This window comes from Mustela nigripes, chromosome 17, assembly GCF_022355385.1.
Source record: "Mustela nigripes isolate SB6536 chromosome 17, MUSNIG.SB6536, whole genome shotgun sequence".
NCBI lineage: Eukaryota > Metazoa > Chordata > Mammalia > Carnivora > Mustelidae > Mustela > Mustela nigripes.
Window position 1 is genome coordinate 47303148 of NC_081573.1, and position 12433 is coordinate 47315580.

Below are 12433 nucleotides of genomic sequence, written 5' to 3' on the forward strand. Positions count from 1 at the left end.
AGCCTCAGCCTCCTCCTGCACTCCAAGGGGTACACAGTCACCGTCAGGACCCACATGAAGCACGCACCTCAACCTCCTCTAATCCTGGATCCTCATGCCCCTCCTGGGCCCTTAGCACCAGGAGCTGGATCATCTCAGGGGCAGTTGCCCACAGTGCCAACACAAGTGAGAATTACTCCTGGCAGGGACAAAAAAGAGCTTTATGAAAACAGCCTGGAAGGGCAGAGAAAATTTATTCCGAGAAGGTTGCAATCCTGAGAACCAACTGCCCATAGGCACTGGGTCATGTGGCATCGTCCGTAGTGTTAATGGTTAAGGCCTCTATTAGCGGTGACTTTCTGCTAAGACTGCATTGGCTCATGGCCACAAACAGGAGTATGGACCCACACCCCTGTTCCGCCTCCCCCATCAAGTCAGGCTGAATTCCTCATTCAGAATTCCTCATCAAGTCAGGATTATTCCTCATTGTCCGGCTCCCTGGCTGGAGCGCAGTGAGTGTTGAACAGGAAGTCTCTTCTCAGGCAAACGCCTGACCTCTAAGGAAGGCCACAGGAAATACCTCAGAGAGCCTTTTCAGGGTTGGCCTTAACCAAGGGACCCCAGCCATCTGCTAAAGCTGGTCATCCTTTTTCCAGGCCCTCATGGAGAATGAGGAGGCCAAGGCCCAAGGTGGGCCTTTGTAAAGGCCACCTGGGACACTGAGCTTAGGACTTTCCTATGTCCAGATGGAGCAGAGGCCAAGCCTAGGCCACAGTCAACCAGAAGGTCACAGACCTATTCCCAGGCACCATCCATTCCCAAGCTCCAGAAAGGGCTGGGCCCCAGCTCCCGGTAGCTGGCTTCCCTTGGAAGCAGGTTCGCAAAGGGCTAGGTAGAGAGTAGAAGGCTGACACTCCCATGGGGGAAGGAAGGGCAGGGCTGCTGTAGCTCCAGGTTTTCTCCTCTTACAAAGAGACAAGCCTTCTGGGAAGGAGCATCAGGTTGAGGTCTCACCACCCGGTAGCTGCAGGCTCAGGCCCTGAGTGTCCACTTGTACCAGGTGGACGCTGTAGTTCCCAAGGCCCTGGGAGCAAAGGACAGGAGGTGTTCAGAGAACAGGAGGCTCTGAGCAGGCCACAAACTTCATGCTGCTAGGTGGTCTGGGGACTTGCAGCTGTAGCCCCTGCTTAGTGGTGGGCCACAGTGAGGGCTCTTGTCCCCCACCAATAACCACACCCCCAACACAGGTACCTCAGTCTTGGCCAGGACAGCCTCCAGAGCCTCCTTCTGCCGCGGCTCCTTGGTCAACAGATAGAGAAAACCCCCGCCACCTGCCCCTGCCAGGCTCTGGCCATGTACGTGGGGGGCCAGGACATCCATCATACGCCGCACAGCCAGGGGCTCACAGCCTGGAGCCATGAGCTTCTTTTGTTCCCAGTATGAGGTCAGGCACTGGCCCAGCAGAGGCAGGCTCCCTGGAGAGGGGACAGAGAGGAGTGGCCTGCCTGAGCCAGGATATTCCTTCAACACCCATTTGTAGACCGAAAGAGGTGCCAAGGGGCACTACTTAACCAGTGTCATGGTTAAAAACCTAGATCCAGTCCTGGCTGGAAAGAGGAGTGCTGAAGCCCACCACACAGGGTTGTTTGAGGACTAAAGGTGCATAGAGCAGCTGGCATGGGGTCCAATACAGTTTTTAGTCAACTGTGGCCACACACATGGAACCCTAATCCACTGAGTCTGGAATTCAACAATGGGGCTGAGCCTTCTTCCCAGTCTGCTGCCTGGTCAGTGCAGCTAGAGGCCTGCCTCGTGATGCAAGTGTTATCCTAAGATAGGGCTCCCACCTAAGTGTGAGACCCCATAGAGGAGACAGTAGACTTCTGTCTCCAAGGGCCTCATATATGGGGTCTGAGCCAAGCCTGCAAAGGCTCCTGACCTCAGACCCACAAGTGACAAGGTACTCACTCCCAGTGCCCTGAGACCCAATAAGAAGGACCTCACCTCGGCGGAAGGCTTCAGCACATTCCTCGGTGTGCCGCACCAGGCTGTGGGCGTTCTGCACGACGGCAGGCAGCCGGGCATACCAGTTCCTCAGCACATCCTGCAGATGGGGCAGGAGGGAGGCAGTAAGGATGTGGGCCCAGCCGAGCTGCCTGCCTCCCTCCCTCCCGGGGCCAGGGCTCACCTGCAGCAGATTCCGTGCCAGCCGGGTCTTGCCAGTGTACACCAGCAGCAGGTGGTCGTTGAGCTGCTGGACGAAGCCCTCGGGCACAATGATCTCTTCCACCTCCACCTTCAGTGGCAGCTGAGCCCGGGAGCGCCCCACCTTGATGCCAGGCATTAGGCCACCCACTTGGTCCTGCCAGCCACCTCCTGCAAGCCCAGCGTCCCATCACTTTTGGAGCCTATCTGGCTCAACTTCCGTCTCCCAGCCCTACACCCCGGGCAGGGACCAGTGTGGGAAGACAGCTTCCCCCAGCTCAGGCTGGGCCAGGTTAGCTGTGCAGCTTCTGCCCCCAGACCTGGGAAAAGGACAAGCCCAGCAAGGGGAAAGGGTTTCACTCTAGAGCCAAGCTTGGAACTCACAAGGCCTGAGTTCTGTTGCAGACCTAACTGTAAATGGAATAGGGTAAACCACATCAGAGGGTAAGCCCTAATGGAAAACTTGTCCCCTCCAGGAGAGATGACATAGGACCTTCCCTGCAGCCCCGAACAGGCTCTTGCACCCTGTCTTTTCTAACAAAAAGTGCTGAGGTTAGAAACCAGCTTTTCAGCAGCATCACTGAATTTGAAAGAGCTTGTTCACATCCTACTTTAGCAATGAACAGTATGATCTCCTCTTGCAGCTACATAAAAGTGACACTATTTGAGAGAATTCTGATAGGCCTTTCACATCTGGGGAAGGGCCTACAAGGATTTAAAGTACAAAATGCCAATGGCAGGAAGCTTCTGGAACTTTACAGCCGAGACATGGCGGTTGGCGTCAGGCCCCCAATGTCAAGAACTCTTTACCAGCACCCCTCTCCTTCAGAGCACTCAGCACAGAGTGTAATGATATGTTCGTTTGAGTGCTTATTGATTAAGGTCTGTCTCAGTAGGTGATGGGATTTCTGAGAGCAAGAACCCTGTTTTTGCTCACTTGCTCATTTTATCCCCAAGGCCCGACACAGAGTGGATACTTAACAAATTGTTGTCAGTTGGCTAAAGGAAGGATTTGAAGGAAAGTGAAAAGCCCCCTCCCCCACCCTGCTAATGACTACCCTTTCTGGGGTGTGAATCATGGCAGTGAAGGGAGGCGGGTGGGCTACAAAGTAGCCAGAGAAGTCAGGCATCCAGCTTCCTTCCCAGGGTCCTGCAGGCGAGGCCCTGCTTCCGGAGGTGACCAGAGTGCCACAGGATCTGGAGTCAGACAAACCAACTGGTCTCCCTTGTGAACGGATTCCAAGGGGCCAAGGTAGTATTGGGGAGGAAGGTGCCAGTAACGTTCCATTATGATCACAGCCATGTATTGGGCCCTCTGCGCAACCCCCTATGGTAGTGGGGGGCACACATGCCCAGAAGACAAGCTTAAAGTTCTATCCCGTATTCCAAACCCACCTTTGCCCAGACCCACCCTGAGGGACAGCCCTTGGTGGGGACAGAATCATGAGGACTAGCACTGGGTATAACAGGTACCTAGTAAGACACATGAAAACTACAGCACAGAATCTGTTATTTAGCAGGTGCTCCTAAGCATCAGGCCCTTGGAGGCTGAAACATTTCAAGTTGAAAACCAACCATAAAGGCTCAGGGCAGTAAGAAGGACACTGTAGCCACTTTAAGCAGTACAGTTACATGGCTGTCTGCAAGTCCAGGGAGCCCCTGGAGGGCCTCGGAGAAGTGCCTGTGACCTCCGTCCTGCCCCAGGGCGGTCCCATACCTGTGGTGAGCACCTGTTCCAGGTGCAGCACTGCATGGATCAGGGCCTCGGTGCCCACCACCCGGCCCGCGGCCCTCTGCAAGGCGGCCAGGGCTGCGCCTGCCAGGATGCTGCTCGTGCCTGCAGGGTGCCGAGGAAGACACCAGACATGAAACAGCCCTGCCGGGCCCCGTCCTGCCCCACCCGCTCCCTCCACTGGGCAGAAGTTGGGGAAGGGATCAAAGGGGAGGCCGGGGGGGTTGGGGATGCAACCGATGGGCAGCAGGGAGACAAGACCTGCTCACCAAGACCAGAGCCATGAGGCAGCTCAGACCAGGCATGCAGCTCGAAGCCTCCCCCGAAGGTCTGCAGCAGCTGCTCTCTCAATGAAAGCTTGGAGCCGATATGCACAATCCCCGCACAGATGAAGGCTGCCTTCAGCAGAGCCCCTGCAAAGGGACCAGCAAGGAATTTGGTCTCCAAGGGTAGAAGCAGATACCCCAAGCCACCTCCACTACTGCCCAGCCCAGCATGGGGCTCACTGGGGGACAAAAGCCCAGCAGTATTGTAGGCCCCATCTCCAAGCCATAAAAGGCCCTCTGATGACTTCGGGGCTCCTCCACCAGACTGGCTCACCCTCAGGCCAGGCCTCTGTGGCCTGCAGGGTCTCCAAGGTTCTGCCCTCACCTCTCAGCTGGCCACAAGTGCCACCCCCGCCTGTAGATGTCACAAGTGCCCTGACCTGGGGCATGGGGCTGGCAGTAATCCTGCAGGTCATCCAGGCTCCAGCATACCATCTTCATGGCCATCTTGTCCTGCCGAGGCCCCACTGCCAGCCACAGCTCGGGCTTCGGGATGCGGCGTGCTCTGGCCCCGATGGGCCGGCGGCCATCCACTCGCACAGCCAAACCTAGCACTGCCCCACCGAGCTCATAGGCAAGGGGTGGCGTGTCACTCCAGCCACCTTCAGCAATTGGACAAGACCAAATCGGTCACAAGGGCTGCGAGCCCAGCTCTGGGGTGGCTACCTTCACCTCCACCCCCCTGGGGCTCACCAGAGAAATCCACACGAGCCGGGCACTCGGCCACCACCCACTGCCCAGGTGCTGGCAGCTCTACCGGCTCCGTGGAGACAAAGTGCTGGGCTGACATCACAGCCTGGCGGATGAGAATCTGCCCGGCTCCCTCATAGTGGCGGGCAGCTCGCACCAGCAAGGCCGGCCTGCCAAGAGGTCAGGGAGATAGGCTGGCACGCAGCCCCAAGTTGGGAATGGACTGTCTGGGCTTGGGGACCCGACTGCTCTGGGAACCTGGGTAGGAAGATGCCCCACCTCCCTGTGGGTCTCCACCTCCAAGAATGGCCAGGGACCTCTCCAAAGGTCTTGATGTCATTAGCACCCACCTGGTCAGCCACTTGTCCCGCTCCTGGGCCAGCGCCTGCACACCTCCCGCCAGGTCTCCACACTCCAGGTACGAGAAGGGCCGCATCCACCCAGGGTTGGCAGCTGGCCCACTCCGTAAGCCTCCTCGACCCTCCGCCATGCAGCCCAGGACATCGGCCACACAGGCCAGAGCCCGGGCTGCCACACCAGGGTCTCCCACACCAGCTGCAACTGAGAAACCAGGAGTCAGTGTGATGGGGGAGGGGCCTGCCCCCGAAGACTACTTGGCCATTCCCAAACACTCCAGGTCCCTCATACCTCTTCGCTTTTGCCCAAGATGTGTCCTTGCCCATGAACATTCCCCGCCTTGCTGCCTGGGAAAGTTCTTCTCATCAGCCCTATCCCAGATGTGCCTCTTCACCCCTCACCCGGAATGTCCCCAGGGGTTGGGAGCTCAGGCTTCCGGGTCAGACCACCTGGGTTTACTCTCAGCCCTACCCCCAACCGGCTTAAATGGGAATAATGAGATCTGCCCATGAGACTAAGGCTGAGCCCCCAGCCTGTGTGCCTGGGCCTCCAGATGGAGCCAACCACATCCCAACCCACTGCAAAACACGAAGGGTTTGCTGATGCCCCAAGGACCCAGAGGCTCAGTCCTGGGCCTCAGCCTCTCACCAAACTCCCCACAGACAGGGATGAAACTTCCCACAAAGTTACAAGTACACTCTACTGCGTCTCTCCCCTGCTTTAAAGTCTCTTGGCTCCCTAGTGCCCTCAGACCGATGAGCCAGAGGGCAGGTGACAGTGGGATGGGCTTTCCAGTAAACTCACCCTGGTCCAGCGTGGCCAGCAGGGGCCCAGGACAGCCCTCTCGGACAGCGGCCCGGATCAGCGGGCGCAGGCTAAGGTCCTGCCGGGCCTCCAGCACATACCTGGCCTTACGCAGGGCCTGGCAGAAGAAAAGGTCCCGGCGGGAGGCCAGTATGGCAGCCCGGTCCAGGCACGGCTGCAGCTGCTCCCAGGACAGACGCCAACAGGCCCGCCAGGCCCGTAGGGCCTTGCCCCCATCCTCCTGGGGGTCCAGCATCCACAGCAAGTCCTGGGGCCCCAAGGCCCTCGAGGGGTGGAGCACAGGAAAGAGGCGGGCACTAAGAAGGCAACGTTCTGCAGGGGGAGTGTCTGGATCCCACAGATCCCAGTCCCTGATGTGAGGAAAAGGCACATTAGCAGGGGGGAAGCCAGGGCTCCTGCCTGGTCACCAAGCCCTGACTGCCTGTCAGCTGGGAGCTGGCTCATTCATGGGGACAGGACAAACTCCTCCGGAGGCAGCCCAAGTGGACAATTCAGAGAAGGAGGCCCAGCTGCCTTGCCTCCTTTCCTAGACCACTGAACAAAATCCCAAAGCCTGAGCAGAGCCAGGAATTTGGAGTTGCCCAGAAAGATGCTGGGGCCAATCAGGCTGCCCCAAACTACCCCAGGCCCCAGGGATGGTTGGAGGGGTGGGTGTGGCTCTGTGGGGCAGGAGCAAGGGCAGGGATGAGCCCCAGAGAGGCAGCCCCCCTGCCTGCTGAGGCTCATGGAGGCCTATCGGAACCGCCCACCTTACCGAACACCTGTTTTCTGGAAGAATTCACTCCAGGACATGTTGAGATACGTTCCTGTCCCCTGCCTCTGGGGGAAGAGGAGGAGGCAGTCAGGGCATCGGGGGTGACAGGAAGGGGCGAGGGGCACTAAGGCCAGAGGGACAGAAAGAGAGACGGGCACATATACAAGCCAGTTCTGAAACAATGTGCCAAGCTCTGGAGCCTCAATGCTCCTGCCCAGGTTCCAGGAACTCGGAGTGGAAACCTGTTTCTAGGCCCATCGACCATAACTGGCTCTGCAGTCCAAGGTGGGCCACCACCCTCTCTGGACCTCATCATCTGGCCTACAACATGAGCAGGCCAGGCCTTAGAGACACTCACAGCGGCACAGGTGCCGGGCTGGGATGCTCGAGGCTCCCCAAAGCCTTACGGCGGGCAATGAGGGAGTGGGGGAGGACACCTACCTCCCAGCTGTCTAGATGGCCAACGAGGGTGAATACACGGCCTGGGGCACCGTGCAGCCGCACGTGGTGTCCCTGCAGGACGAGATCGTGCAGCTCCAAGCCACGCAGGGCCTCACACTGCGCTGTGTCCAGGCCACTCACAAGGCAGCCAGTGCCGATGTGAACGGGGCCCTGGAAAAGAGAAGGCAGACATCCCAGCACAGCCCTTGGTACCTCCACCAGTCCACTCTGGCCCCGGGCCCCTGAAGCCCTGCCCTCCCTCTGCCCTGCTCCCTGGCCTCACCTGAAGGTGGCAGTGTTGCAAGACACTCCCAGCACCCAGCTGGACGGGGCCCTCCAGCAGGCAGCTGACCACAGAGCTGCCGCTGCCCAGGAGCTCCAGCTCCTGTGAAGCCAGGGAGGAGGTGGTGAGAGCCCCAAGCCCAGGACTGCCCAATCCCCTTGAGCATCCAAGGCTCTGGCCAGAACTCCCGCTGCTACCCAAGCCTGATGGCCAGCCAGATCCCTCTACCCTGGTCCCAACTTCAGCCCAGCTCCCCTCACCCCTTGTCCACAACTGGCCCCTAGCGGCACACTCTGCCGCCTTCTCCCCCAGAGAAGTCCCTCCGTGACAGAGGTCCCCCATGACAGCTCTCCCAGGAATCCTCTCCCACCTGTCTAGCCACCCCCACCCCTGCCACCCTGAGGGCCACTTGTGAGCTTCCTGACACCTGCCTTCTTCCTCAGCTCACGGCACTGACCCTGGCCTGTCGCCTCAAATGTACCTGTCTCCCCAAGCAGACCCCACAGAAAGTGTGAAGTGAGTTTTCTCTAGTTTCTCAGTCCGGCAGACCTGGCCACTCATGGGCTCTGTGGCTTTAAGCAAGATACTTAACCTCTCTGAGCCTCCAGTGCCTCAAGTGAACGATGAGAATAATTGCGCCTACACTCATAGGTTCTCTGTTCCAAGCACCGGCTATCCCTTCCCTTTCCTGAAGCCCCAGGTACCCCGGCAGGCACTTCTGCTGCCCCCCGCCCCAGGCAGGCCTTACCTCCACCTGGGAGTGCACTACCCGGGCCCTGGGAGCCCCTGGGAACGTGAGGCTGCCCAGGAACGCACTGGCCGAGTTGCTCAGGTAGCTGTAGCTGCCGTCAGGGACATAAGCTGTAAAGATACGAGGACTGACCCCAACCTCGTGCCTGCTGAGGCAGATGCCAGCCAGGCCTCCCACCGGAACACACATCATCAGGCCCCAGGAAGGCAGGCAGGCCAATGTGCCCCTGTGCCCCTGGGGAAGTGGGAATCTAGAAAGGCTCAGCACCTGTCCCGGTCACCCAGCTAGGAGCCCGGAAATGAGACAAAGGAGAAGGGAAGAGAGTTATGGGTTCTGGACTGGGAGAGGGTCATTGTCCGGCAGGCACTAGGCCTTTCTGGTCTGGGAGCCTGGGGTTTGGGCAGGAAGCCACCTCATCAAGGGGCCCTCACTCCTGTGGTCTCCCCGCCCCAGAGAGCCGAGCGGCAGTACCCACCCATGGTGAGGGGCTGATCACGAAGCTCCCTCCACAGCTCAGCCCGGGCAGCCTGCAGATAACCTGCGCCATCCGAGTCACCTTGCCCCATCTCCGGGGGCTGCCCTGCCAGGAAGTCCTCCCTGTTCACGTTCCGGGCCATGCAGAGCAGGATGTCGAAAAAGAGAGACAGCTGGGGCAGGGGTAGGAAGCACAGCTATTGGAAAGGTTCCTGGGCTGAGCTGGGGAGTCTCATTCCCAGAGACACCGACCCAGAGAGGGAAAGGGACTGGCCCAAGGCCATGCAATGAGGCGGCCAGTGTCAGGGTGTCTATCCAAGGCCTGGGGACCCCAGCCCACACCCCTGGTCACCTGGACAGGCCGGGCTCCGGAGTCCAAGCCCATGTAGGTGCAGGCATCCAAGGGTGGGCTCACATGGGTGGCCAGGAGGTGCTCAGCTGTCTCCACAGAGAAGAAGACCACCCCGGACACCTGAAGAGGTCAGGGTCAGGTGGGGAGCACGGTATGCTGGGGCCAGGCTTGGGCCTGAGTTGGGAAGGGTATGGGAAGGCCCATGCAGACGGGTCAGGCAAGGTTGGCTGCCATACCGGGCAGGGTCCTTTGTGTCTGGGCTACTCCAGCACCCAGGCTCCAGGCTTACTGGGAGAGGCTCCCACTCAGGGACCCCTCAATAGGCACGTTCTGACACCCCCCCCCCTCAATTTTCAGGCCTTCCTGAACTAGAGATAGAGAACGAGAAATAGTTCCCTATCTTCCTCAAGGTCCAGTCCCAAACCCTTACCCAACAGCCCTATCCTTGTCTTTCATTCTAAAAGCATCCCCCAAGTTAGATTCTAGACTTCCTCCCAACTGCTTCCCGAAATTACCCACATTCTGGTTCGGGACCCGACCCTGAATTCCAAGGCCACACCTTCCTCAGATTCTAGCTCTACTTGCACCCCTGAACACTAGTTCTAGATGTTACTCAGCTTCTGGTTCTGGCCTGCCCCAGAATCTTCAGGAAGGAGCGGAGCTCTGCCCTGAACGGGAAGGCCAACACTCCCTGCCTCATCCCAGAAGGCCTCCAAAGCCCCCAGCGTGGGTCTAGCAGCCGTACCAGCGGCACCCGCCCATCCGGCCTGGCACACCGCTGGATCTCTGCCTCGGTGCCTTGGTAGTAAATGTCCAAAACGAAGCCCTGCGTCGGGTGGGGAAGAGAACAGAGTTAGGGCAAACAGCAAGGGAGGACCAGCCCGGAGGGGACCGCACGGTGTTCTCCCAATGAAAACCAGGTCCCAGCATGCTGGGTGGGGGGAGGGGGGGGACAGGAGCGCCGACACTCCCACCCCCACCCCCACCACCGACGGTAGAGGGCAGGCTCTGAAAGTCTTCACCACTTGAACTCCAGCGCAGGACCCAGCAGGAGCCAACAGCACAGGGGCTGTTTGCCGGGGAACTGCTCCCAAACTACACCACGCCAGAAGGCCCAGGATGAACGGCTTCCCTGAGCACAGGGCCAGGAGGCCAACCCAGATGGTTCAGTGGCCCACACCACTGTCACAGGGGCACTACCTGGGCATCAGTGAGGAAAACACCATGGTTCCGGGCATAGGCCGTGCTCCCCGGAAGGGCAATCACTCTGGCTCCCCGGAAGTTGTCCCAGCTGATCCCTGTGAGTGAGGCAGTCAGGCAGGTCCCTGGGGCCCCCCAACCCAAGACACAGGGCCCCAGCCAGGAGGAGGCAAGAGCTCTAGGGAGGGGCATCCAGACACCTCTATAGGGAACATGGTCTCCGAAGACAATGGACATTCCTCTGGGAGAATGATAACACCTGCCCTGCCTCTTTCACAGAGCCCTGCAGGGCGGAAGGGGCAGGGTGGGGTGTCTCCATTCTCTAACCAGAGGGGGAAGGGAAGCCCAGAGATCACGTGAAGAAAGGTGGCTGGCTGTGGCTAGGGTAGGCAGTCCCAAGCCCTCTCAGGCTCACCTGGGTTCGGAGGAACGGACAGCAGCATGTCGGTGCTGCAAACCCACACACCTGGCGGGGAGCTTGGGCCCAGCTGTGGAGGAGGGAGAGCATGGAGCCAGCGGCCTGGCCCAGCTCTCTGCTCCCACACAACCCAGTGGTGGCCTGTCCAGGAGGACTCTGGCTGCTGGGGCCTCCCCCGACCAGTGGTGCCAAGGCCGGTCCTTCCCTCTACTCTGAGCGGGACACCTCTCCACCCGCATGGCCCAGACTAACTTCCTGAAGCTCTAGGTCTGGGCACCCCCAGAGCCGTTCCTCCCGGGATCTCCTGTCTGCACCAGCACAGATGGCATAGCCGGGGGTACTGTGGGAGAGCCGTGGCTCACTCTGGGGCGAGGCCCCATGATCACCGCCAGCCTCACCCGATGGCTCATGATGTCCAGCAAGCAGTCCAGGTTGCAGACCACGGCCTCCACCGGAGCCTCGGGGTTCTCCACAGGGAGGCAGGTGAAGGCCCGGCCTAAGTCCTCAAAAGGGAAATCTCGGCCCTAGGGAGGGAACAACCACAAGAGAAAGAACCCTCAGGGCAGAGAGCCTGGGGACACCCTATCAGCTGTGCCAGGCAGGAAGCCATTAAGCTAGAAGACATTTTACAATGTACATTTTCACTGGCCCCTGGCTGGCTTAGTCCATGGAGCACGCAACTCTTGACCTCAGGATGGTGAGTTCAAGCCCCACACTGGGTGTAATTACTTAAAATCTTAATGTGAAATGCGCTTTCTCAGTTTTTTTTTTTTAATTTATTTGAGAAGAGAAATAGCACAAGGAGAGGAAGAGGAAGAAGCAGACCCTCCTCTGAGCAGAGAGCCTGAAGTGGGGCTCGATTCCAGGACCCTGGGATCCATGACCTGAGCAGAAGGCAGACGCTTAACTGACTGAGCCACACAGAGCCTCATCAGAGTCCTTTCTTTCTTTCTTTTTTTCAGAACTTTTTTTAAAAAAAGATTTTATTTATTTATTTGACAGAGATCACAAGTAGGCAGAGAGGCAGGCGGGGGCGGGGAAACAGGTTCCCCACTGAGCAGAGAGCCAATGCAGGGCTCCATCCCAGGACCCCGAGATCATGACCTGAGCCGAAGGCAGAGGCTTAACCCACTGAGCCACCCAGGCGCCCCCAGAGTTATTTCTTATAACGTTTTCAATTACATGATTATGGTGAAAAATTAGAAAGTGCAGACCTGCAAAAATAAGACAATTCCTCAGGGATAAGAGCCATTGTCCTCATTTTGAGTTGTATCCTTTCAGATTTTTCATTTTTAATGAGATAATGAGCAGGTGGAGACAACAAAACTTCACACACACACACACACCTACAAGTAAAACCAGAGGGAAAGACTGGCAATTATATCAATGTCAATATCCTAGCTGCAGTTACACTACAGATCTCGAAAATATTGCCACTGGAAAAATCTGGGCAAAGTTGGCAAAGGCTTCTCTTTGTATTTTTTCTTGCACGTGGATCTGTATTCATCTTAATCAAAATTCCAATTAAAAGGGCACTGGAGGGCGCCTGGGTGGCTCAGTGGTTAAGCCGCTGCCTTCGGCTCAGGTCATGATCTCAGGGTCCTGGGATCGAGTCCCGCATCGGGCTCCCTGCTGAGCAGAGAGCC

The 12433-nt window shown here is 58.3% G+C and overlaps 1 protein-coding gene across 3 annotated transcripts in view; it reads right to left on the reverse strand.

The window, feature by feature from the left end:
* Positions 1-214: 214 nt before the first annotated feature.
* FCSK (fucose kinase) overlaps positions 215-12433 on the reverse strand; it is a 34252-nt gene continuing 22033 nt past the window's right edge. For all 3 annotated transcript variants that reach the window (XM_059383037.1, XM_059383036.1, XM_059383035.1), the window contains 20 exons: positions 11186-11311; positions 10785-10857; positions 10370-10467; positions 9915-9995; positions 9170-9289; positions 8819-8990; positions 8341-8453; positions 7593-7694; positions 7310-7480; positions 6869-6933; positions 6094-6464; positions 5283-5493; positions 4936-5102; positions 4623-4844; positions 4186-4329; positions 3902-4021; positions 2168-2355; positions 1984-2083; positions 1231-1454; positions 215-1063 (listed from right to left, as the gene is read on the reverse strand). In XM_059383037.1, coding sequence (XP_059239020.1) covers positions 977-1063; positions 1231-1454; positions 1984-2083; positions 2168-2355; positions 3902-4021; positions 4186-4329; positions 4623-4844; positions 4936-5102; positions 5283-5493; positions 6094-6464; positions 6869-6933; positions 7310-7480; positions 7593-7694; positions 8341-8453; positions 8819-8990; positions 9170-9289; positions 9915-9995; positions 10370-10467; positions 10785-10857; positions 11186-11311 — 2955 coding nt within the window. In that variant the 3' untranslated portion in view covers positions 215-976. The remainder of the gene's footprint in view (positions 1064-1230; positions 1455-1983; positions 2084-2167; positions 2356-3901; positions 4022-4185; positions 4330-4622; positions 4845-4935; positions 5103-5282; positions 5494-6093; positions 6465-6868; positions 6934-7309; positions 7481-7592; positions 7695-8340; positions 8454-8818; positions 8991-9169; positions 9290-9914; positions 9996-10369; positions 10468-10784; positions 10858-11185; positions 11312-12433) is intronic.